The 27,397-nt window shown below is 34.2% G+C and overlaps 1 protein-coding gene across 1 annotated transcript; it reads right to left on the reverse strand.

Annotated features, from left to right (window-relative positions):
• On the reverse strand, positions 1-27,397 carry LOC128982150 (lysosomal aspartic protease-like). The gene is made up of 10 exons (XM_054401209.1): positions 27,243-27,397; positions 24,687-24,796; positions 23,615-23,805; positions 19,264-19,386; positions 18,584-18,693; positions 17,510-17,700; positions 8,208-8,330; positions 5,253-5,418; positions 2,417-2,509; positions 1-159 (listed from the first exon to the last, which is right to left on the reverse strand). The coding sequence occupies exons 4-10, from the start codon at positions 19,286-19,288 to the stop codon at positions 1-3; spliced, it is 867 nt and encodes a 288-aa protein (XP_054257184.1). The 5' UTR covers positions 19,289-19,386; positions 23,615-23,805; positions 24,687-24,796; positions 27,243-27,397.

The following is a 27,397-nucleotide window of genomic DNA, read 5'->3' on the forward strand; positions in this document are numbered from 1 at the left end:
CTATGCCGCCTCAGCTATAAGTATTTTATGACGTACGACATCATAAGCCGTATAATACTGGTAAAGGAACCCTCCTCCCAGTACCCATTGATCGGGACCGGTGGAGCTCTCCCCTGGCTGGAAAGCTGATGGGCATATGGTAATACCTGAGTAGGAGACCTGTAGAACAAATTATCAAGTCAGAACTCTTTATTTGCCAGGAAATATTAACATAAATACATTGGCTATTGGCACGTCAGTAATTAGATAAATATAGCTACAGTTTCTTTATTTACGGTACGTTATATAGGTACAAATCTACAAGTTAAAACCAGCGGCAGTCCAGGTTGCAGTCATAAATTTGTTAGGGTATAAACAATTGTTTGTGAAAAAAAATAGAGGCCTTAAGAAGTGTCTTTTTTTCTGGGTTTTTAACAAATGTTTGGATCATGTCACGTATAAGTGGACCACTTCCCGCACATAAATATCCAAATTTGCTTTTATATGAATAAAACAAAGATAAATATTCAAACATGAGTTCATTTTGAGGTTTGCAAAATAGGCCAACAATTTTCATATTCCTCTACAATGTCAATAACATGCAAAGTATGTTTTTGTATTAGTAAAATGTCATCATTATGCAGAGAGCAACCCCACACACCGAGATCCAATGTAATAAGTACAACGTCTAGAATGTACTTTACCCTTAGTACATTTGGCGGCTAATGTCACTCAATTCCCTTATTGAGAGCTACCTCCAGTTGTATATCTAGCTCAGTGGTTAACAGCATAACCAGTGGCGTAGCCAAGGGGGGGGTTTTGGGGGTCATAACCCCCCCCCCCTTGACGATAGGATTTTGCCCTTAAAAACCCATAAAGACTCCTAATACTGTATAAATGGTCATTATTGTGATGATTAATTTTCTTTTCACAATTAAAAGACAATAACAGTAGTATTGCGCAATCATAATAAGTTGTCATTAACTCTTGGATCAGTAATACAAACTTTAACGTTTAAAATCATAGCTAACTCAAAGTTTTACTCAAACAAAAACATTTCCAAACACTGAAACACTGTACTGTACAGAAATGAATCGCGTAAAGAACAGAAAAATAGATAGTCTAAGCTAGTCATAGGTTTACTGCTACGTGTTTACTGCTACGTGATGTTTTGGGACAGAATAGGCTAAGTGTGATCTGTGACTCAGCAGACAGACAGATGTGTAAGGAAAGGAGCAGACGACTGTCAGTGCTAGCGCGTAGCTTAAGTGACCTTGAAGCTATCAGCCGATTTTTTTTGTCATGCTTCCATTTTATTTTTGTCAATTAAAATGTGATGTTTCAAAAACAATAATGTGAGAACCTACTGCATATAAATAATAATGGTAAAAAACTAGTTAAATTAAATATACAATGCATAAAACACATTAGACTTAAGAAACACAATTTATAAATCAATTGTGAAGTAAAAGTTCTTGGTATTGGATAATGAGGTTATGTAACATAATTTTAGAAGCATTTATATTGACCACTCTGGTTAATCAAGGTTCTTAATAGACAAAAGATTACGTATCTACTGAAAGAAAAAAACTGGACCTCACTGCTATTTAACTTATTATGATAAGTTCTTAAGTGGAACTGTGCAAATGAGGAATATTAAAAAATCAAATGTACTAGGGGGTATAAATAGCAATTCAACTACTGTGTCACGCATCTTACACTTGTTTTTTTATGACCACTAGTTATTTTTTAAATGGTCCTAAACAAACCTTATTATTATTTCTTCTCAAATTTTACGGCTGTGGCCCTCAAACCCCCCCCCCCCCCCCTCCAGATCAGCTATGTGAAACCCCCCCCCCCTTGACATAATCCTGGCTACGCTACTGAGCATAACCAAGATCTTTAACTTTACATCCATGCTTAATACAAGATAACCGCATCAATTACAAGCTGGAATGTATGTAAAATACTGGATTGGCCATTTTGTAACCGATGGTACTACAAAAAGGACCCTGATCAACTATAAAATGACCGATTGGCAGTTCTAGATCATTATTTGGTACTATATTGCAAATAAAGATTACACCTCACTTTGAATCTAAGTATTTATAATTTTAAAGATGTTTATTTATATCAAATCAAGATAAAATTATATCATATTTAACAATATGGAAACATGTTGCAGCAACCACAGCAGTAATAAAACAAAACAATTACTGGCAATGGTTATTATATCAGCAACCCTGTGTGAATTCAAATGAAAAAAATAATAGCAACAAATTAACATAACTTGTTAAGTTAAAAGATAATCACAAAGTATTTTTATCTATTGGTGTTGAGTGAATTGGTTATCAACACAAGTGGGTAAAAGTTTACTGGCATTGGTGATACAATGGCATGTAATGCACTCAATTAAAAGTGACAGCAAAAATAATACCTTCTGAATGTAATCTCGAGCAAGGATCATGAAGTCCTGATTGGCAATGGTAAACTTTACCTTTGGTCCCTTCAACTCATTGATGCATGGAATCTGAAAATAATGTTGAAATTTAAAATGAACAATCAGAAAATTTCCAATAATCAGATAATTACCATCCACTTTAGAATAAAGTGTCACAATAATTATGAGTTCTAAAAATTTTGAACCAGTTGTAAATAACCGTTCTACTTATGATGGTACACTCTTAATGAAATGAAATGAAATGAATGAAATGAAATGAAAAAATATCTTTATTCATATGGTATACAGTCGCATACATTGAATGGCGTCACTAGGCTTAAAACTAAATCAAACTAAATTACAATTCATCGAAACCATAAAGTGTTTTATCAGTCAACAAATGTTTCAGTTAATTTTTAAATTTGGAAATATTATCAATATTCCTCACCTCAGCTGGGAGTTTGTCCAAAAACCTTTTCCCTGCACAGGTGGTTTTTTTGTTAAAGAGCTCCAAATTATGGACACTGACAGCAATTTCATTTCTGTTCCGGGAAAAATAATTATGACTATCACCAAGTTTTGGGACCAAATTAGCATTAGAAAGTTTTTTTGTGTGTAAAATTGTATGAAAATCATAAATACTATATACAGTCATTATTCCCAATTTTGAAAAATTTTGACGAGCTGACTCATCCCATTCTAAATTTAACATAATTAATGGATATTCTTAAAATTGGTTAACCCGTGTTTTGATTTACAGTAGAACCTTGATAACAAGACTCTCATGGGATTGTAAAATCAGACTTGTTATCAAGGTTGACTTCTTATCGAGGTTTACAGTAATATAACATGTGTTTAGGGGTAAAATAATTTCAAGGGGATTTGAAAATGACCCTTGTTATCAAGAGTGTCTTGTTATCGAGGGTTTTGTTATCGAGGTTCTACTGTATATTGTTTTATAAATATTCATGGAAATACACTCGCAGCAAATGTCCATTTGTCTGACTAAACAAATTTCCATTTGACTGGTTGGATTTTCCCTAAAATAATTTGTTAAAAATGACAAATATATTCCCCTCTTAAATAACATTATGTATGACGAGTACTTAGGTTTGCTGCTACATGGATGGTCTTTAAAGGGTCTTTTAGAAAAACTTAGAATTAAATAATGAAATTATTTCCTATAACAATTAAATGAGAATTTAAATTAAAAGTTTTTTGGAATTTTCTAAAAAAATCATTACTCGTAAAGCAGTGCTCCCATATACTAAAATATTTGTTTTGCTCTACAAAATGGTATGGAAAGAAATTTTGAACAAAATTGGATAGCTTAAATATGAATTATCGTGTTAACAGACACACACACATTTATTCAATGAATTTGAATGACTGGCATTTTTATCCTCTGGGGACAACAAATGGGAAAAAGAAAGCGGTCCTGGGTCCAGGTCTTAGTATGATACCTCTGGCAAGAGCTTATTTCCAATAAAGTAAATTTGCAAAAACTTTCAAAATTGTTGTTAGAAACATCTACTACCATTTGAATAAATATTTATTGGAAGCATCATATTTGATTAATAGACTCCATCTTATTTTTAATTATTGTGTAATTCTAGATAACGCAAGATTGACCAACAATGAAGAGTAGCTTTTTACACCATTCCTTGTACTGATGTACAACAACTAATAGTATTAAATAAAGACAATTTCATTTGATTTGATTCTAAAGAAGCCCTGATACCTGGACTCGGTTTTGTCGGTCCTCGGTATATCCGGCCACTTCTGGGTAAATAATAACAATATTTTTTTACAGTTTACAGACGGTAGTCGCAAGTACAAATCTTGGAGGAGGATTCTCACAATTGATCTGTTTGATTACGTTTTATTGTGCCACCTTCAGTTGAGCTAGTAGTATTATTGTTTTTATAATAGGTTGGTTTATCCGGCCAAGGGCTTAGTCTCGTGGTGGTTATTTACGAGGGTTGTTTTTTTTTCAACCTCCGATAGGCTATATACAAAAGACAAGTTCATATAAAACATTAAATTTATTACCAAAAGTTTGGTCCATTTATGGTTACTTTTTGACATAATCACCAAAGAGATTGAGAGATTTGCTATATCTGTGCACCAGCTTTTTAATACCCTCTTCAAGAAAAGTGGCCGCCAGTACATTCAAAAAACTAAAAAAATTCAAAAAACAAAAAAATGTCAAAAAAATTTAAAAAATTTAAAAAAATCAATAAAAAATAAAAAAAAGACTTTAAAATTTCTAGATATTCAGTAAACAAATCAATAATGGTGAATCTGTGGTTTATTTAACCATTCTGCCAACTTGTTGAACCAGCTCATCACTGTCGTTTCAGATGACTTGGTTCAACAGTTTGACAGGATGGTTAAATAAACCACAGATTCGCCATTATTGCTTTGTTTACTGAATTTCTAGAAATTTTAAAGTCCTTTTTTTATTTTTTCTTGATTTTTTTAATTTTTTTGACATTTTTTTGTTTTTTGAATTTTTTTTGTTTTTGGATGTACTGGCGGCCACTTTTCTTGAAGAGGGTATTAAAAAGCTGGTGCACAGATATAGCAAATCTCTCAATCTCTTTGGTGATTATGTCAAAAAGTAACCATAAATGGACCAAACTTTTGGTAATAAATTTAATGTTTTATATGAACTTGTCTTTTGTTTATAGCCTATCGGAGGTTGAAAAAAAAACAACCCTCGTATAAGGGATTCTTGTTAACAATACAACCTGTTTTTACAGCTATGCTTTGTATAAACGTTTTTGTTACGAAAAGTTAAGTTTGATGAATGTTTTAATTTGAATCTTACCATGTATCGGTTTGAAAAAAATATTTCGGTGGCTCCAACGAGTCTGTTGATGTCATTTATCTCGTCAGCTGGACCGATGATGGTGTTGGCGCTGGTGTCAGCGAGAGCTTTACAACCATTCTTACAGTACTCCTTCTGGCTCTTCTTGCTCATCACTAGAGCGATTCTGCAAAAACATAAACAATGATAGAGATGACATGAGCGTCCATCAAACTTTTCCATAAGGGTGGCTGGGGGACTGAAGTGTAGCGAATGACCCCCAGTAAAAAGAGAGTTCAGGGCTCCTCCCCCAGAAATTGTTTAACATTTAAGTACAATTTGGATTGTAATTTTTTTACTAAAAATTCTTTATGTAGCCTATTGTAATTTTATTGTTTTTTGCAAAATTGGGTAATGTAGGGTCTCATAGGGCAGGGGGGGTTGGGCCCCCTGCCCATATTGATGGACGCCCATTGCTTTTAATGATCTTAGGGTTGTAATATATTAAATTATTACTCTATTGTCATTCTTATATTTATATTTTGAGTAATATTGTTTCCAGACAAACATCATAGCCACCGTATATTTGATGGGGTTTTATGAGAAAATCACCATTAAAAACCTTAATTTCAAAGAAATTAATAAACCTCTGGAGATACCATGGATCAATTAGTATCCAACCACTAAATTTCATTAAAATGGGACCAGTCTGGTCTGTAGCACTGAGCACATCCACACACACAGATATAAAAAAAAAACTTTTTTCGGTTCAGTTCAGGGTGACCCAAAATGTATATATCCACTCAAACACAAAAATTTTGACCACAATACTTTTGCCATATAGTAGTTTGTATTAGGGGTGTGCGAGTACTCCAATCTTCGAGCTTTTTGGTCGAGCTTTTCATTATTCGGCTCGGTTCGAGGCATTTTGAAAAAGCTCGAAGTTCGAGCCGAGCTTTTAATACTAAGTCAAAACTAAAAAAACCCCTTAATTTGGGTCGTAATTGAAAACAATGTTATCACAATTCTACGTTGTTCATGCATTCGAGGTTTGATAAGCACGAACCTCAGCTCCGTCAAGACGCAATGATTATCGATCGTAATTTTGAGGATATAGGAAAGAGACAAACTACCACCTATCGCGTTGTCTTTCTAACACAGCTATTCCAACGCAGTGCGAGTGCGTGATTGGCTCGCCGCTATGACGACACAGGGTTGCCGTGACAACCTACAGTGCGCACTGAGCACTGCGCCTTGTGTGGGAGGGGAGATTATACCAACAAACTATTTCAGGAATTCTATTTTGGGACGGATGAAAGATAAGGAAGAAACAAAAAGTGGTCACGTGTGCAAATGTAGTGGGCGACACAATAAGGCTGTAAACATCGTCGTGTCGTTGTTCCTTGTTTGTTTACTTTTTCAACTCCTTATCAAACGTCCCTATCTGTTATCTCTCTTTCTCTCTCTTTCTCTCCTCTCTCTCTCTCTCTCTCTCTCTCTCTCTCTCTCTCTCTCTCTCTCTCTCTCTCTCCCTCTCTCTCTCTCTCTCTCTCTCTCTCTAACAATGTACTGATTAAACAGATTGTGGTTGACGACTTTTCTACTTATAAGTTTCCCTGCAGTAATTTTAGTTCAATCAATCCCATAACCTTTTTAATGTTTATCAAAATAATTAATAATCTGTTTTGTATTTTATTTCCTTTAAACCAACCCCTATTTACCATCTGTATTTTATAGAATAAAATGTTTGTTTATAAAGTTTGACTGGCCACACAATTTTGTACCTATTTTATTTTGTATAAAGGAACAGTTACTTTGATGATTATATATATATCAATAAGTGGTGCATGCTGTAATGAATGCTTTTTATAATCAAAATAAGTAATGAATTATTAATTTTTGATAATACATGGGTCATTGAATACCATAATGTGATGTAGTTTCCTATTTGTAGCTTGCAAATAATAATAGTTGATAGTTAATTCTGGAAAATGAAAAATAGTGATCGCATTCATAAACCTGTTGTCAAAACAGCAACGAGGGTGTAAGGGTTTATTGTTTCAGAGGCTAGGGTGTTTTAAGGACAAAGTGTTGGGCCTCCCGGCTCAGGGAGGAGGGGGGCGGTGAGACTGTGTGAAGGGGAGGAAACTGGTTTTGGCTATTTATTGATTAGTTCGCTGACCCTTCTAGATAACAAAATTGAGTGACAGTGTTAAATCATCGTGTTCTTTATTTCATTTCTTGTTTACTTTGTGTGTTATTCTATTGATTTTAGTGTTTTGGTCTATTTCCTCTATATGTCAATTATATCTTTTTTAATATATAAGTTTACTTTTTACTTGTCTCTCCACCTTTTTGGATCCAAACAAACAATGTTCTTTTTTGATTAATACGATTCATAAAACAAAAATATTTTGTGCATGGAAAACAACAAGAATAGTCACGTGTTTTAAAATTTATTTTGTATTTATTTATACAAAATAGAATTAAATACTGTATTCATAGTAGTTACAATGTACATATGTTATCGACTTGCTAGTTGTTTTGTCGTCATTCAAGGTCGCGTTGCTGTTCTGTTATGAAAGACAATCTGATTGTCTCAGTCTGCACTGCATATCTCGTCAGGCCTTCAATCGATATCCTTTTTTTCTTGCATCTTAATTTAGTTCAGTTCAGTTCTTTTCGTGATTATCTACTATTTATTGTCTTGACAATTCTCAAATGTTTTTAAACATATTAAAATAACATTGTGTTTATTTAAAAATTGACTGAACATTATTATTATTAGGAAAAGCTTATTGAGGAAAAGCTCGGCTCGAAAAAGCTCGAGCTCGACAATTTTTTAAAAAGCTCGGCTCGGCTCGGCTCGAGGTTGAAAATCACTATTCGCACACCCCTAGTTTGTATATCGTGAGAAAGTGAAAAAATACAGTATGAATGCTAATATCAGTAGCAAAAAAACCAAATGATTCTTACTTGTCCACTTGGAACTCCCAGTAGAAATCAGAAGTCACATCTAGAGTGGTAAAGGCCGTTTTGTTGTGTTTGTAGTCAATTCCCCCGAAGAAGATGGAGCCTCCTCGTTTTGTGGTAGGATCTCTATAACACATAATCAATCAATAAATCAATCAATCATTATTTGCCATAAGGATACATTTACATATCATTGACAAAGTCTATTTGCAGTTTTTAAACCAAGTCTTAACATAAACAACAAAATACTCTTACAGGCCAAATATTACAATTAACATTCAACTCCATTCACATTCTTAACTGAAATGAAAACCAAACTAAAGGACAATTTCTCCCAGTTTAAAATAATCATCCAGACTATAAAAAGGGTTCTGAAGTAGATAACTATAAAACATAGCCTTAAATTTTTTAATTGAATGAAAATTTATATTATTTTTTACTGAGTTATACACTTTAATTGATAAAATGATGTGGCAATTACTAGTTTTACTAAGACGATGGGATTCTAACAGCGCAGTATTTTTAAAACGAGTGTTGTGACTGTGATTATTAAATTGAAGATATTCAGGGTTTTTTAATATATAAACAATCAGATCATAAATGAACAAATTTACTGCAGTTTGAATTTGCAGATCTATAAAAAGAGGTTTGCAATGATCAGGGTGCGTCCCTGTCATAGCTCTTAAAGCCCTTTTTTGGAGAATCAAAATTTCTTTTATTCTACCACTAATAATAATAATAATAATAATAATAATAATAATATCTTTATTGCCGTGAAACAAATATAAAATTGCATGGCATCCGTCAACATTTAATACAGGCATAACAAGTGACAGCAAAACAAATAAATACAACAGCATAAAACAATTAAAAATACTCATGATTAAAAAATTACACAGAACTTGTCATTTGATTGATTTAGAACCTCAGAGCAGCCGAACACCATCTACTCATTTGTGTCAAAAAACTTACCCACAGTGTAATATTCTTTATTAATCAGATATCTTTTTAAAATCAGTTTGAACCGTTTTTCGTTCCTTTCTTTCCTTATTTGTTCAGGAAGACTATTCAAAAATCTCACCCCCGTCTGAGAGGGCAAGCTTGAGGCTGCTCGGGACCTGTTTTGGGCCAACCTATATTGTTCTCTGCCTCGAGTTGAATACGAGTGAATGTCCTGGCCTTGTGTTAGGCTGCATTTAAATTTGGAAAACGTGGCAGCTTCCAAGATATACAGAGAGGCAAGAGTAAGCAGGCCCAGCTCCCTGAAGACGGCCCTACAAGACTCTCCCACCTGTAGTTTAGCCACTATTCTGAGTGCTCTCTTTTGAAGACGGAACAACCTGTGGAAGTCCACTTCTGCACATCCACCCCAGATTGCAATTCCATAAGAAAGATGGGGGTAAATAAGGCCAAAGTAGGCCATTAGCAAAACATTTTCTGGACAAAATTTTGAGAGGACTCTTAAGGCAAAACAGCCTGAAGATACTCTCGTACAGACGTTGTCAAGGTGGTTACTCCAAGTGAGCCCCCGGTCAATGGTGATGCCCAGAAACTTAAAAGAATGAACTTGTTCAATTTGTGAGTCATCAATCATTACCGTTACAGTCTCACTTGGTTCACCGTGCCTGTGAAAACGGATAAAATTTGTTTTTTGAGAATTTATTTTCAAATTGATGTTTTCAAAAAATTGAACACATGAATTTAGATCTACAAAAGTTTTGATTTCTAGATTTGGAAGATTGTTGGCACTGCAACAGAGAGTCGTATCATCAGCATATTGAGCCAATTTGCTAGATCCAGATGATGAAGACAGATCGTTAACGTAAATCAAAAATAAAATTGGACCAAGAATGGATCCCTGCGGGACACCATACTTTAACAGAGCTGGTTTTGAAAGATGATTTGAGACCTGCACCTGTTGAGTTCTGTTTGAAAGGTAAGATTTTATCCAATGCAACGGAACACCTCGAACACCGTAGTGTTCTAATTTTGACAAGAGGATACTGTGGTTGACGCAGTCAAAAGCCTTGGTAAGATCTAGAAAGACACTGAGTGTCGGGTGATGCTTGTCCGGATTCTCAATTACCTTACTGACAAGGCTATACACTGCATCCACTGAACATTTCCCCCTTCTGAACCCGAATTGATCAAATGAAAAAATGTTGTGATGATTGAGGAATGCTAACAATTGAATCAAGAACAGTTTTTCAAATATTTTGCTAAACACAGGCAAGAGAGAGATGGGACGGTAGTTGTTGGCATTGAGTGGGTCCCCCTTTTTAAAGATTGGAATAACTTTTGCCCTTTTCAGATCTTCAGGGAAACACCCACTCTTAAAAGAGGCATTGACTGCTTCCGTCAATGGACGTAATATATGCTCAGACAGTTGCTTAAGAAGCCACACAGACATGCCATCGACATCTGTTGATCTCTTCGACGGTAGTTGATTTATGACAGTTGCAACTTCCTCCTCTGTTACGGGGAAAAGTCCCATAGACATAATAGGACTATCACCTATCACTGGCTGCATATTTCTCAAAGATGTCACATTTGAAATTGCTACTTGGGAAAAATAATCATTAAGGTAGTTTGCCACATTCGAAGGTTCTGTGACTACGCCACTGTTTATTCTTACATGAATAGGTTTTTCAGTTTTCTGGCCTTTTATATTGTTGATCACACCCCATGCTGATTTTGAGATATTGTCACTAGCTTTTAATTTTTTTCTAATTTCATAGGATTTCGCTGCTCTAATTAGTTTTCTGTAAATTCTTTTGTAATTTTTAAAAAATATTTTGAAATTTGCATCTCTTGTTGCTTTAGCCGTAATATAGTGTTGCTTTAGTTTTTCTCTAGATACCAAAATACCTTTAGTTATCCAAGAAACATTTTGAGATTTTTTTTTTATTTTCATCTTTCTTCTTGGACAGTTTGAGTCAAGGTGATATCTAAAGCTGTACATGAAATGTTGAAAAACATCAACTGATTTGGTGTTTGATAAATAGTTACATTGCTCATTTTTTAAACAGGCTTTAAATGATTTAATTGTTGAGGGGTTGACAGTCCTTCCCTCATAAACCAAGGAGGGAGTAGTTGCTGGAGAACAATCATGGATATATATCTGCTGCGCATCATGGTCTGAGATGGCTGTAGTAACAACTGATGTTACCAGATTTTCACAGTTTGAGATTACATTGTCAATGGCACTAGACGAGGTTGCAGTTACACGTGTGGGTGAGTTTATGCGCCATTGCAAACCAAAAGACTCTAAAAGGTCTCTCAGCTGTTTAGTCTCAGGAAGAGAGGCATCTAGTACATTGATATTGAAGTCGCCAGCAACTACGAATTGACTACTCCTTGAGCTTAAGTCGCTCAGCAAAATCTCAAAATTTCGAAAAAAAGCATTTAGAAGACCATCAGGTGACCTATATAGACCTATGATGATTATAGGGCTTTGATTTGACGTTGTTACTTTCACTCCAGCAACTTCGAAGTCTTTGTCTGTGGTATTCGGAACAGAAATAGGCGCATAGACTATGGGAGACCTAACAAATATTGCGACGCCACCACCTTGAAACCTCGACCTGACAAAAGAATTAGACATTTCAAAATTGTTTATATGAAAATACTGAATATTTGCAGGCTTGAAATGATGCTCAGTAGCAACAAACACATCTGGCTGAAGCTCCTCACACAGAAGCTCCAATTGGAGAAGTTTGTTTGTTGCACACTGAACATTTTGATGCACTATTGATAATTTAGTACCTAATTCGGGGCTACAAGGGTGGCGCCGGTCGATGTTAGTAAACAACTGCTCTGAGATTGACTCGGAATTCCTAAAAAAAGAGTGTGAGTGGAATTAGATACTACGTTACATACAGGTTTATAACTTTGTGAAAGAGGTTCTGAATTGGTTAAATTTAAATTAGTTGGTTGGAGGTCTGGAGTCAGTAGTGGAAAGTCTTGCAGACAGTTGAGTTTTGGTGGTGGTGGTGATGGTGAAGAAGGTGATAGGAGCTGTACCTGGTGAGTCTTAGAGATGGATGGTAGTGGCGTGGACTGCTTGAGAGGAGCATGATGTCGCTGATGGACCGGAGGACTACGTAGATGGGGCACTGCAGGCGGAGATGTATTCTTTGGCATCTCTTTTTGCGAGGTGACTGTTAAAGATGTTGAGTCTCTTGTAGCCTGTCTGATAAGTCTGGTAAAATGATCTGCCAGTAGCTGTTTGCCCCTCCTGTTGTAGTGTAGACCATGTCTAGTGAAGTGTGATCTGTTAAGTACTGCATTGACATCTACATAAGAGAGGTTGGCCTGTCCTTTGTAGTCCTGTATCCTGTGAGATATGTTCCAGTTTGCATAATAAATGTTGTTGTTGATTGAAGGAGTATCGTAGCGGTAAGGTATGCTATTAATAAGGATATTAGATGTCACGTTCACGGAAAGAAGAGATTGGACACCTTGGGTAACAGTTAGTTGTGAAGGCTCGTTTTGATGTAGATCATTTGACCCTGCTAACACAATGACAAAATCCTCCTTGCCGAAATTGTTGATCATACTCATCCCATCTCGAACAACATGTTTAAGTTTAGCACCAGGCTTGGTATAGACAAAAATTTCAAAATCCTCTTCTAAATGTTTCAGATACTTGCCAAAATCCTTGCCTTGACTGTCGGCTAATAAAGTAAGGCGCCTTTTATTCCTTGGAAAATCAGAAGATCGATTTAACTGTTTTTTATTAGATTTTGTAGATGAAGTCGAAGGAGGTTCAGCTGATTTGTGAACTTGAGCCAAAACCTCGACTCTTACGCCGTCACAAGGTGGTACACGGATTTCTTCAGCAAGAGCGGAGAATCTGTTTGAAGTTATAATTGGTTGTACATCTTGAGGATTTACTATGTTTTTTTTTACTGTGTTCTTTGGAAGTGCAAACTCTGTATTCCCAGGAATTAATCCACTATTATTCATTCCTTGATATAGAGAGTTACTTTCACATTGTAATATATTTATGACTGCATCTTTATCCTTTAAGTCTTCGTGCATCTTTAACTGAACTTGTTTCAGGTTTTCAATTTGAAGTTTTAATAATTTTATATCTTCTTCCGCCTTTTCTTCAAAGTGCAATGAAACTTCAAAATTTTCTCTCCTCTGAGCTTTTTCTTTTTCCAGTAGCTTTACTAACGTTTTATTTTCCTCAGTTAGATCATAAATATGTTTCTTCAAATCGTTATTGACGGTAGTTGATGCATCCAATCTATTTAAGGTACTCGTTATATCTGGTATTAAATCCACTATAGCTTCATTACCATACTTTTCCGCTACAACTGAAAGAGTCCCACGAAGGTTTATGGCAAGACCCACCACATCATCATTTACCAATTCACCTCTAAGGCTTTCAAGACCATTTTCAGCTTCGCGTAATAAATTCTCGCGACCACGACGAGTAATTGGCTTGGACATATTTCACTTCCTTCAATAATCTCAATGCAAGTTAGCAGTACAGCACTGTCATGCGGGTTAGTCTACCCTTGCGTTGAAGGCCAATAGTCTACCACCCCAAAGCACCAATCCGTATCTCATGATTGACTGGAAGTACACAAAATAGGCTGTCCTTACATATTTCTTAGGAACCTGATTTACAAGCCATCCTAAAAGATGCACCACCCGAGACAATCTTGAAGATAAATAATCTATGTGAGCATTTCATGTAAGTTGATTATCAATATGAAGGCCCAAAAATTTTACAGCTGTGCTATTATTTATATCACTCTTAGTGGGGATTTGTTTTAGTGTAAAAATCATATTTTGGGTTTTTTCTTCATTAAGCAAAAATCCATTCGCATTAAACCAATTTGATGCTTTTAGCTTTGTTTCATGGACAAGATTTTTTAGTTCTGTTAGGTTGGGGTTTACATGAAAAAATGTTGGTTTGTCAGCATTTAGAATAGTTTGACTCTTTACTGCCAATGGAAGGTCATTGAAATAAATTAAAAATAAAAGTGGACCAAGGACTGAGCCTTGGGGAACGCCCCATTTTACATTCTTTTCTTGTGACGTATTACCGTTAATACTTACTATTTGTTTACGATTGTTTAGGTAAGATGAAAAGAATTGTAGAGATGGCCCTCTAAACCCATTTTGTAATTTGTTTATAAGAATTTTAAAATCAACACAATCAAACGCCTTGCTCAGGTCACATGTGCATGTTTGACAGTCTATGTGTTATCCACACAGGGACACAGTGCTTATTTAAACCTGAATACGAGTGAAAGATCAGTGTGTAGCAAAGAAAATGACAATAGAAATAATAGTAATGCAATTTTTAACAAGTTTTCTCAGGTGGAAAATATTTTCCACCTGAGACTTGTTAAAAATTGCATTACTATTATTTCTATTGCCATTTTCTTCGCTACACACTGATCTTTCACTCGTATTCAGGTTTAAATAAGCACTGTGTCCCTGTGTTAATGTACCAGAATCAGAATCTCATTGTCATTTGTCAACATTACACAATAGACAACACCAAAGAAGAACAGTAATATGCTGTCTAAAAGAAAATAGTATAGTCTGCAAGTGTTGGTTTTTAAGTTAGGGCTGTTTGAATAGTTCCTTAGTTGGCATGTAGGTTGCAACGCTGCTTACTGGCAAAGTTTATTAACAGAAAGGCACCGTTTACAGTTCTATAGCTAACATGTACACTTAGCTGTGTGCCTAGAAAACTTTTTAAGATATAGAATTTCACGCCGCATACGAGATAAGGTCATTGGTATGTTTTTAGACTGTAAGAAACATATCAGCTGGATTAGGGAGCTTAAAAATGACTATGAAAATATCAATTTCTTAAGGAATTGTGTTTAGTGTTTTTGTGGATACTTTTCATAGAAAACCACAAAGAAAAAAGGTTTTCACAATTTATTTTTGTTATATAGTATATTATTGATTAAATTGTGCATATTTATGAAAATAGTTGTTGAGTTTGAGTGAGAGTTGAAAGTGGAGAGGATTTTCCATTGTCACGTGATTTAAAATGTTTTCTGTTGCTTTCACCCCCAACAAACCCAAAACATCTTGCGCCTCTGGGTCCGAGCACATTTGAAAGCAAGCCTGGATTTACCTTTAAATCAAATGGTATTTAGTGTAATTGTTGTTGTTATAATACCGTATTATCATTCCATGTTTTTGTAGTTTTTATACAAGTACATATTTTTGTCCTTTGTTAATTCAATAAACAATTGTATTCTCTCTGTAACTTAATTTATGTAAACATTGTGAATCTATGTTAAATGACTATGTAATATTTTAACTGTCTTGTGTATGGTTGCCAATATAAATAAATTGCCTATTACAGGACAGATAATGATCCCAGACAGCACAAGGATATTTTATAAATATTTTTAAAACATATATCCATCTTAAAAATATTTTATATATTTTAATATTATTTTTAAAATCTATTTTTTTAATTTTTGAATAATATTTTAACATAATAGTTTTAAAATATTTTAAAATGATTTTTTAATTGTCTTAAAAATATATTTTGTAAATATTTTCTATTTTTCGGTTGAATATATTTACAAAATATTTTTAATATATTAAGACAAAATAATTTAGTTTTTTATGTAAAAGATATTTTTAAAATATTTTATTTACCATAAAAAATAGCTTTTAAAAATATTTTTATAGAATTGTAACTGTAAAAATATTTTTAAAAACACTTTATAACACCTTTATAAAGAATATTATAGAAATATTTTATAAATAGCCTGTTTAAGTTTTAAAAATATATTTTGGTTACTTGTTTCAACCGAGCTGGGTAAAATATATTTCCCACACATTTAAAAAATATATTTTGACAGCAAATTTCTTGTTCCTTAAAGAATTGATTTAGGGCCATGACTAAAAGACTTTTTTAAATAATTCAAGTAGCTTATACTAAAAATTGCATGTATATTACAGTTGTCACTCCAAAAATAATTCCTTTTTTCCAAACAGTTAAACAAAATGTTTAGACTATCTTATAAAAGTGAACTTTTAACATACCGGATGTCCGCCCAAGTAGCACACATTGTTATTGTTGGCCCAACGTTGGGAAATGGTCGGTACGGTTATGAAATCTATAGTAAATTGGATCTATAATTAATAGATTTAATTATAGATTATAGAGCAGGGAACACCTGCTTAATATAGAACAATTAAAATAATGCATTTTTTTAATTAATATTTTTTAACTTATTTGAGTTAATTTTTAATAGATGAACAATTTAAGGGGAAATATTAATTAATGTTATAATAATAAATTATAATAACATTACTAATCTAATTGTAATTAAATAATCTTTATTCAAATACTAGTACCCTCTCCAACTCCCAGAAAAACAATTCATCTACTTGATGCCTAAGCAGATTAACAGAATTATATTATATACTGTGGTATCAAAAATATTTCAAGTATTGCGGCCATTGCAACTGTCGGCTACTCTTTCACCACTTGAAAACTCTCAAAAACAACCAACACAGGTAGCTCAGAGGTAAGGTAGGAGGCTCACAAGGCAAAGGTACCAGGTTCAAACCCCCGTCCGGGCAAAAAAATTTTGTTCTAGTTTTTTTTTAATTTGTTTTTATGAACTATTTAATCAATTTACTCAACTAATAATTATGCTTTTCATACCAAATCTTTATAATTTAAAATATTTAAATACATTTTTTAATAATTTTTTAATAACATTTATAAAATATTAAAACAAAATATTTTATTAAAATATTTTTAGTATACATTGGGGGTGGAATAGGATGCATTTTTAAAATATACTTTAAAGATTAAAATAAAATATTTTTAAAACATCCTGTGCTGTCTGGGATTAACCTAGAACAAATTAGTTCAAAAGTTAACTCTTGTGAAATGTGTTTGGGACACACTCCTTAACATTTACCGAGAATTCCCAAAAACTTCAGCAAAATTTGCCATCTTGGAAAATGGCAGCGAAACAAATCAAACTTTCAAGGCTTTACGGAAGTTGAATAAATTTGAAGTTATAGCAATTTCCCTTAAACCTCGCAAGTATGATTTGTTTCGATGCCATTTTCCAGGATGGCGGATTTTGCTGAAATGGCATTTTTTGGGAATTCTCGGGAAATATTTAAGAGTGTGTCCCAAGCACATTCCAGAAGAGTTTATCCTTGAACTAATTTGTTCTAGGTTAGGGTCTTTTTTTGGATAACTGTCTTGTACTACAGGTAAAGTAACACATTGATCAATAGCTAATTGTCAATAAATTATACAAAAAAAAAGTGAACTGAAAACATACCTGTTAATGTAGAAAGAAAATATTGGAGCAATTTTGTTCTGTCTGTAGAAGTTGTAGAACAAAGGAGTGACACCGGGGGACAGTTTTTCCAAGCCTAGCCCTAGGGTTCCGTCTGCTTCATACAGAGCGTTTATCCATGGCAAATGTTTGAGTTCTGCAAACTTCTGATCTGTGGTATTCATCTGGCCAACCTGGGGAGCAAAGGTATGTTACAATTTCATCAACAAAAACATAGTGAGAAAATGTACAGGAAACTTTTTTTAACAACTTATAACTCAAGCTTGGGGCTGATTTTCACATTATTTAAACTTTTCACATATTTTTAAGCGGTTTGTAAATACATTCAGTCTGATGGGAGCATTTATACACTATGGTGTAACCACTCCCTCTTCAAGTGCTGCAGCCAACTCCGATGGCAAATATAGTATATTTTTGAAACCGAGTGTTTATTAGTTTTGGTAATATCCTAGACTGCTTGTACTAATTCCTACTTACCTAACCAATCTGAAATTTCTTGCGTACCATACTTTGATGAATGTTCTGAATGGTTGTGCCCAACGTATATGATGTTACATATGGCTTTAATTTGCTTTAATTACTGCTTTAATTTGTTTGAACAACAGAGTAACACGGACCAATGAGGTTCAAGGATTGAGAGAGAAGAAGTAAAATTGTAATGATTCGAACTTCAACTAATCAGCTGTTTAGGCCAATTTAATTGTTGAGTGCTGCAATTAGTGTTTGGTACAATGTTTGGTTGCATCACTGACAGTGGCAATGAGAGGTTTAAACAAAAACATAACCTCTCTTAGAAGTAATGAGTAGTGATTTATAGTAATTAAAACACTGTCGTAGGTAAAGTAATGTATGCAACTTGCGTAAATAGTGTTAACGACACTTGTAGAAGGTTTTAACGCACTCGCCAAGGCTGGCACCTTAAATTTTCTACTCGTGTCGTTAACACACTACTACTATAAGTCCCCTGAAACAATGCACTATTAACTACAAATAATATTTTTGTTAAATCAAGTGTATAAAAAAGATTAGTGATTATTGAAAATGGATAAAACTTACCAAGAACAAGTCATTGGAAAGATATCCAACATAAGTGTTGGAAATGTTGAAGCTGGTGCCATCAGGTTTATAAGTCGATGATCTACTGTGGTCATATCTTTCATGTCGGGCTGAAAAATACATTTATACCTAAATCAATAATCACCTGTATCATAAATTTAATTAACCTATTTTAAAATCAGTAGGATATTGGCAAAAATGAATTCCAAACTGTTCTTCGAGGTCTCCTTTATAATTAAGCTCTCAAACTCTGGAACTTTTCAAAAAGAAACCTAAATATGCTGGTTTAAAATTGTATAACAAAATTTCAAAAAGCATTACAGATAAGGCATCAAATAAAAATTCAAGATTAAATTGTAGCAGTACTTCATCAAAAAAGCTATTTATTCTTTTGATGAGTTATAAGAAGTAATGTTAGTTTTTACATTTTTAATTCTAAGATACCTTTGTTTATCATTTTTCAATAACTGTATTTGGCACTATTTATGTGTATTCGATGCTACAAACAAATAAAGATTCTTTGAATTGAATGAGTGAACTTGTGGAGACTAGTGTATAATACTTCATGTCTTTTAAGCCATATGGGAAACACGTTTTAATATTGGCTTCCAATCGGCCACATAAAACAAAGACCAGCGAAACCAAGACAGGATAACTTAAGTTATAGTAAAGCACAATACCACAAGCTATGCTGACAGGGGGCATTCCACGGACGGAACCCAGGTGTAGGCCCAAGCCGTGTCCATCACCATTTTGAATGTCTTCTCAGGCTTGCCAATGTTGACAAAACCATAGTATTGGGTCTGAAAATATACTCATAAATAGTAAAGACATTAAAAGACTATAATAATGGTACAATACCTCGTCAAGTAATCCAAATGGTGATTGAGGTTATCAACCTACATGTTTCGCCGTTAATACGGCATCGTCAGGGTTACAAAAAACGAAGACATCGATGTCACACGCACACAATAAATACACGAAAACGAACATTTAATTACGAAAAGACAAAAAGTAAACATTTAATTGACATTGATAGGCCTATCACACGCACACGACACGGACGGTCCCGGCGCAGGTAGTAGACTGCAGTCAGACTCCTTCCTCGTTGTTGTCCATGTTATCAGTAGGACAAAGGTCAGGTGGCCGGTTATTTTGGTGAATTAGCACATTGAAAATAGAGTGTGACTGGAACTGCAGTTTTTCATTGAGGATATGTCCACTGGCGGTGTTGTCGTGGTATAATTTGTAAATTTCAAATTCCTCTAACGTGTTTAGTTTACTACCTTTCCTGCATTTATGTAGCACCTCAAAACCGTCAGCAATCTCACTCATGTTATGGTTTAGGTCGATTAAATGCTGGGCAAACGCTGAATTTTGTTTGATTAAACGTGGTTTGGGCCTGTGTTCATTGTAGCGAGTAGCGAACCCACGACCTGTTTGCCCAACATATTGGCTTGGACAATCTTGGCATTTAATTTTGTAAACACCTGTCATTTCCATTTTATCTCTTGATCGGTCAGTTTGTGACAGGGTGTTACGAGTACGGTTTGTAGTTTTGAATGTTAATTCGATTCCCTTTCTACGAAGCTCTTTGGATAGGCAGTTTTGTAATGTGTGGGAATATTCAATACATACGTACTTCTTACGTTCGTCCTTTTGTTTGACCTCTCTATTATGGTGTTTGATTATAAGTCTGTCTACAAGCCCGCTATTATAGCCGTTGGATATGGCTATATGTTTGATGATATTGTATTCATTACTGTAATTTGTGGGACTTAAGGGGACCGTTAGAAGTCTGTGTACCATAGAGCTGTATGCTGCAATTTTTTGAGAATGTGGATGATATGAGGTTGCGTGAATGGTCTGAACTGAAAAAGTGGGTTTCCTGTAGATTTTATAATCGAATTTATTGTTAATTTTAGTTATGGTTAAATCTAGAAAATGTATTGCGTTGTTGTCTTCTTCTGTTTCTAATGTGAACTTTAGTCTCGGGGCTATTTTGTTTAGATAATTTAAGAGTAGATCCAATTGCCTTTTATTGCCATCAAACAAGACAATGGTATCATCGACATATCTATTGTATAGTACTATTTTAGAATGATATTTGTTCTTGTCAGATAAAATGTACTCATTTTCAATATAATTTAAGTATATATCAGATAAAATTCCAGATAGTGGGGAGCCCATTGCCAGACCATCAGTTTGAGAATAATATTTCCCATTAAATGCAAAATAGTTTTGTCTCAAAATCTCTCTTAACAGGTCAATAATCTCTTTTATTGCCTCTGGTAACATAGCTGATTTGTTTGTTAAGTTTGTTTGTATTATATCTATGGTTTTTTCTACGGGCACATTCGTGTATAAATTCACTATGTCGAATGAGGCAAGCAAATGATGGTTTTGTATGTGCCAATCTTTAGTTTTGTCAATGAAATCATAGGAATTCCTTAGGCTGTGGTTATTGTCTAGGACTATGTTATCCTTTAGGATCCTTTCTAATCGTTTAGCGATATTATATGTGGGTGCGTTTGTGTAGTCGACTAGTGGCCTGATGGGAACACCTGTTTTATGAACTTTAGGAAGCCCCCGTAGTATCGGGGCTGATGGGTTCATGATACGTAGATAGCGGATATCGTTATCAGTGAATAACACTTTACTCGAATTTATCAGAGTTTTGATTTTTGTTTGATAATTTTTAGTGGGGTCTTTTTTTAGTTCAATAACTTCGTTGGCAGGTCGTGGGTTCGCTACTCGCTACAATGAACACAGGCCCAAACCACGTTTAATCAAACAAAATTCAGCGTTTGCCCAGCATTTAATCGACCTAAACCATAACATGAGTGAGATTGCTGACGGTCTTGAGGTGCTACATAAATGCAGGAAAGGTAGTAAACTAAACACGTTAGAGGAATTTGAAATTTACAAATTATACCACGACAACACCGCCAGTGGACATATCCTCAATGAAAAACTGCAGTTCCAGTCACACTCTATTTTCAATGTGCTAATTCACCAAAATAACCGGCCACCTGACCTTTGTCCTACTGATAACATGGACAACAACGAGGAAGGAGTCTGACTGCAGTCTACTACCTGCGCCGGGACCGTCCGTGTCGTGTGCGTGTGATAGGCCTATCAATGTCAATTAAATGTTTACTTTTTGTCTTTTTGTAATTAAATGTTCGTTTTCGTGTATTTATTGTGTGCGTGTGACATCGATGTCTTCGTTTTTTGTAACCCTGACGATGCCGTATTAACGGCGAAACATGTAGGTTGATAACCTCAATCACCATTTGGATTACTTGACGAGGTATTGTACCATTATTATAGTCATTTAAAGTAATCCAGGGGCCATCAACATGGAATTTAATAGACATTAAAAGGTTAGGTACTTTTAGCTATTAGCACACTAATCACTTTTCGCTATACTAAAAATTAATCAATTGGTTTCTGTAGTTTTTTCATACCAGAAAGTCATCTTTCATAGTAAGGCACCAGTAAAGTCAGCTGGAGTAAGGGTCAATTTAAGGATTGTTCTCGCGTGAAAATGACACTTTTTCAAAAAGCTATAATACAGTAGAACCTTGATAACAAGACTCTCATTGGGATTATTAATTAAGACTTGTTATCAAGGTTGACTTGTTTTTGAGGGTCTTCCTATCGAGGTTCAACTGTATGAGTTTCTTAGTAGGCTTTCAACGAAGCTACACTATAAATATTTTTCAGGTTTGACCAGGCCAATTGCACTTTCACAAATTAAAAATTGGAAACATACTCTTTAAAAATAGTTGACAATTCTGTTTGGTGAACTGTATATTTAATATTTTGTCATTAAATGGGTTGTTTTTAACATGCTGTGTTTAGCTGTGTGTAGTTTGTAGTGTGGCAAAAAAGTATAATATGAAACTCATTTGGGAAGATGATTACAGAGCTTGTAGTGCGTCACTGTCACTTTATTAAATGTAATGAGTAATGTAATTAAATGTAATAAAGTTGTTTTAGAATTTTTAAAGTTATGTTGTAACAGTTGTTTCAAGTTTTTTCACTTATCTAATGAATCAAGTGATTTCATTGCCAGGGACGTAACTAGGCTATTCAGCACCCATAGAAAACCACAAAAAAAAAAGTTTTTCACAATTTATTTTTGTTATATATTATATTATTGATTAAATTGTGCATATTTATGAAAATAGTTGTTGAGTTTGAGGGAGAGTTGGAGAGTGGAGAGGATTTTCCATTGTCACGTGATTTAAAATGTTTTCTATTGCTTTCACCCCCAACAAACCCAAAACATCTTGCGCCTCTGGGTCCGAGCACATTTGAAAGCAAGCCTGGATTATCCTTTAAGTCAAATGGTATTTAGTGTAATTGTCGTTATTATAATACCGTATTATCATTCCATGTTTTTGTAGTTTTTATACAAGTACACATTCTTGTCCTTTGTTAATTCAATAAACAATTTTATTCTCTCTGTGATTTATGTAAACATTGTGCATCTATGTTAAATCACTATGTAATATTTTAACTGTCTTGTGTATGGTTGCCAATATGAATAAATTGCCTATTACAGGACAGATAATGATTAACCTAGAACAAATTAGTTCAAAAGTTAACTCTTGTGGAATGTGTTTGGGACACACTCCTTAACATTTACCGAGAATTCCCAAAAACTTCAGCAAAATTTGCCATCTTGGAAAATGGCAGCGAAACAAATCAAACTTTCAAGGCTTTACGGAAGTTGAATAAATTTGAAGTTATAGCAATTTCCCTTAAACCTCACAAGTATGATTTGTTTCGATGCCATTTTCCAGGATGGCAGATTTTGCTGAAGTGGCATTTTTTCGGAATTCTCGGGAAATATTTAAGAGTGTGTCCCAAGCACATTCCAGAAGAGTTTATCCTTGAACTAATTTGTTCTAGGTTAGGGTCTTTTTTTGGATAACTGTCTTGTACTATAGGTAAAGTAACACATTGATCAATAGCTAATTGTCAATAAATTATACAGAAAAAAGTGAACTGAAAACATACCTGTTAATGTAGAAAGAAAATATTGGAGCAATTTTGTTCTGTCTGTAGATGTTGTAGAACAAAGGAGTGACACCGGGGGACAGTTTTTCTAAGCCTAGCCCTAGGGTTCCGTCTGCTTCATACAGAGCGTTTATCCATGGCAAATGTTTGAGTTCTGCAAACTTCTGATCTGTGGTATTCATCTGGCCAACCTGGGGAGCAAAGGTATGTTACAATTTCATCAACAAAAACATAGTGAGAAAATGTACAGGAAACTTTTTTAACAACTTATAACTCAAGCTTGGGGCTGATTTTCACATTATTTAAACTTTTCACATATTTTTAAGCGGTTTGTAAATACATTCAGTCTGATGGGAGCATTTATACACTATGGTGTAACCACTCCCGCTTCATGTGCTGCAGCCAACTCCAATGGCAAATATAGTATATTTTTGAAACCGAGTGTTTATTAGTTTTGGTAATATCCTAGACTGCTTGTACTAATTCCTACTTACCTAACCAATCTGAAATTTCTTGCGTACCGTACTTTGATGAATGTTCTGAATGGTTGTGCCCAACGTATATGATGTTACATATGGTTTTACTGCTTTAATTTGTTTGAACTATTAAGAGTCAAAACAACAGAGTAACACGGACCAATGAGGTTCAAGGATTGAGAGAGAAGAAGTAAAATTGTAATGATTTGAACTTCAACTATTCAGCTGTTTAGGCCAATTAATTTGTTAAATGCTGCAATTAGTGTTTGGTACAATGTTTGGTTGCATCACTGACAGTGGCAATGAGAGGTTTAAACAAAAACATAACCTCTCTTAGAAGTAATGAGTAGTGATTTATAATTAAAACACTGTCGTAGGTAAAGTAATGTATGCAACTTGCGTAAATAGTGTTAACGACACTTGTAGAAGGTTTTAATGCACTCGCCAAGGCTGGCACCTTAAATTTTCTACTCGTGTCGTTAACACACTACTACTATAAGTCCCCTGAAACAAAGCACTATTAACTACAAATAATATTTTTGTTAAATCAAGTGTATAAAAAAGATTAGTGATTATTGAAAATGGATAAAACTTACCAAGAACAAGTCATTGGAAAGATATCCAACATAAGTGTTGGAAATGTTGAAGCTGGTGCCATCAGGTTTATAAGTCGATGATCTACTGTGGTCATATCTTTCATGTCGGGCTGAAAAATACATTTATACCTTAATCAATAATCACCTGTATCATAAATTTAATTAACCTATTTTAAAATCAGTAGGATATTGGCAAAAATGAATTCCAAACTGTTCTTCGAGGTCTCCTTTATAATTAAGCTCTCAAAAGCTCTGGAACTTTTCAAAAAGAAACCTAAATATGCTGGTTCAAAATTGTATAACAAAATTTCAAAAAGCATTACAGATAAGGCATCAAATAAAAATTCAAGATTAAATTGTAGCAATACTTCATCAAAAAAGCTATTTATTCTTGTGATGAGTTATAAGAAGTAATGTTAGTTTTTACATTTTTAATTCTAAGATACCTTTGTTTATCATTTTTCAATGCCTGTATTTGGCACTATTTATGTGTATTCGATGTTACAAACAAATAAAGATTCTTTGAATTGAATGAGTGAACTTGTGGAGACTAGTGTATAATACTTCATGTCTTTTAAGCCATATGGGAAACACGTTTTAATATTGGCTTCCAATCGGCCACATAAACCAAAGACCAGCGAAACCAAGACAGTAAAGCACAATACCACAAGCTATGCTGACGAGGGGGCATTCCACGGACGGAACCCAGGTGTAGGCCCAAGCCGTGTCCATCACCATTTTGAATGTCTTCCCAGGCTTGCCAATGTTGACAAAACCATAGTATTGGGTATGAAAATATACACATAAATAGTAAGGACATTAAAAGGTTAGGTACTTTTAGCTATTAGCACACTAATCACTTTTCGCTATACTAAAAATTAATCAATTGGTTTCTGTAGTTTTTTCATACCAGAAAGTCATCTTTCATAGTAAGGCACCAGTAAAGTCAGCTGGAGTAAGGGTCAATTTAAGGATTGTTCTCACGTGAACATGACACTTTTTCAAAAAGCTATAATACAGTAGAACCTTGATAACAAGACTCTCATGGGGATTATTAAATAAGACTTGTTATCAAGGTTGACTCCTTATTGAGGTTTGCAATAACATGTGATTTGGGGTAAAATAAATTCAAGGGGATTTGAAAATTACACTTGTTATCAACGATGACTTGTTTTCGAGGGTCTTCCTACCGAGGTTCAACTGTATGAGTTTCTTAGTAGGCTTTCAACGAAGCTACACTATAAATAATTTTCAGGTTTGACCAGGCCAATTGCACTTTCACAAATTAAATATTGGAAACATACTCTTTAAAAATAGTTGACAATTCTGTTTGGTGAACTGTATATTTAATATTTTTGTCATTAAATGGGTTGTTTTTAACATGCTGTGTTTAGCTGTGTGTAGTTGGTAGTGTGGCAAAAAAGTATAATATGAAACTCATTTGGGAAGATGATTACAGAGCTTGTAGTGCGTCACTGTCACTTTATTAAATGTAATGAGTAATGTAATTAAATGTAATAAAGTTGTTTTAGAATTTTTAAAATTATGTTGTAACAGCTGTTTCAAGTTTTTTCACTTATCTAATGAATCAAGTGATTTCATTGCCAGGGACGTAACTAGGCTATTCAGCACCCATAGAAAACCACAAAAAAAAAGGTTTTCACAATTTATTTTTGTTTTATAGTATATTATTGATTAAATTGTGCATATTTATGAAAATAGTTGTTGAGTTTGAGGGAGAGTTGGAGAGTGGAGAGGATTTTCCATTGTCACTTGATTTAAAATGTTTTAAATTGCTTTCACCCCCAACAAACCCAAAACATCTTGCGCCTCTGGGTCCGAGCACATTTAAAGCAAGCCTGGATTAACCTTTAAGTCAAATGGTATTTAGTGTAATTGTCGTTATTATAATACCGTATTATCATTCCATGTTTTTGTAGTTTTTATACAAGTACACATTCTTGTCCTTTGTTAATTCAATAAACAATTTTATTCTCTCTGTGATTTATGTAAACATTGTGCATCTATGTTAAATCACTATGTAATATTTTAACTGTCTTGTGTATGGTTGCCAATATGAATAAATTGCCTATTACAGGACAGATAATGATTAACCTAGAACAAATTAGTTCAAAAGTTAACTCTTGTGGAATGTGTTTGGGACACACTCCTTAACATTTACCCAGAATTCCCAAAAACTTCAGCAAAATTTGCCATCTTGGAAAATGGCAGCGAAACAAATCAAACTTTCAAGGCTTTGCGGAAGTTGAATAAATTTGAAGTTATAGCAATTTCCCTTAAACCTCACAAGTATGATTTGTTTCGATGCCATTTTCCAGGATGGCAGATTTTGCTGAAGTGGCATTTTTTCGGAATTCTCGGGAAATATTTAAGAGTGTGTCCCAAGCACATTCCAGAAGAGTTTATCCTTGAACTAAATTGTTCTAGGTTAGGGTCTTTTTTTGGATAACTGTCTTGTACTATAGGTAAAGTAACACATTGATCAATAGCTTATTGTCAATAAATTATACAGGAAAAAGTGAACTGAAAACATACCTGTTAATGTAGAAAGAAAATATTGGAGCAATTTTGTTCTGTCTGTAGATGTTGTAGAACAAAGGAGTGACACCGGGGGACAGTTTTTCTAAGCCTAGCCCTAGGGTTCCGTCTGGTTCATACAGAGCGTTTATCCATGGCAAATGTTTGAGTTC

This window comes from Macrosteles quadrilineatus, unplaced genomic scaffold (assembly GCF_028750875.1).
Source record: "Macrosteles quadrilineatus isolate MER2022 unplaced genomic scaffold, UCM_ALF_1.0 Scaffold_140__1_contigs__length_277083, whole genome shotgun sequence".
NCBI lineage: Eukaryota > Metazoa > Arthropoda > Insecta > Hemiptera > Cicadellidae > Macrosteles > Macrosteles quadrilineatus.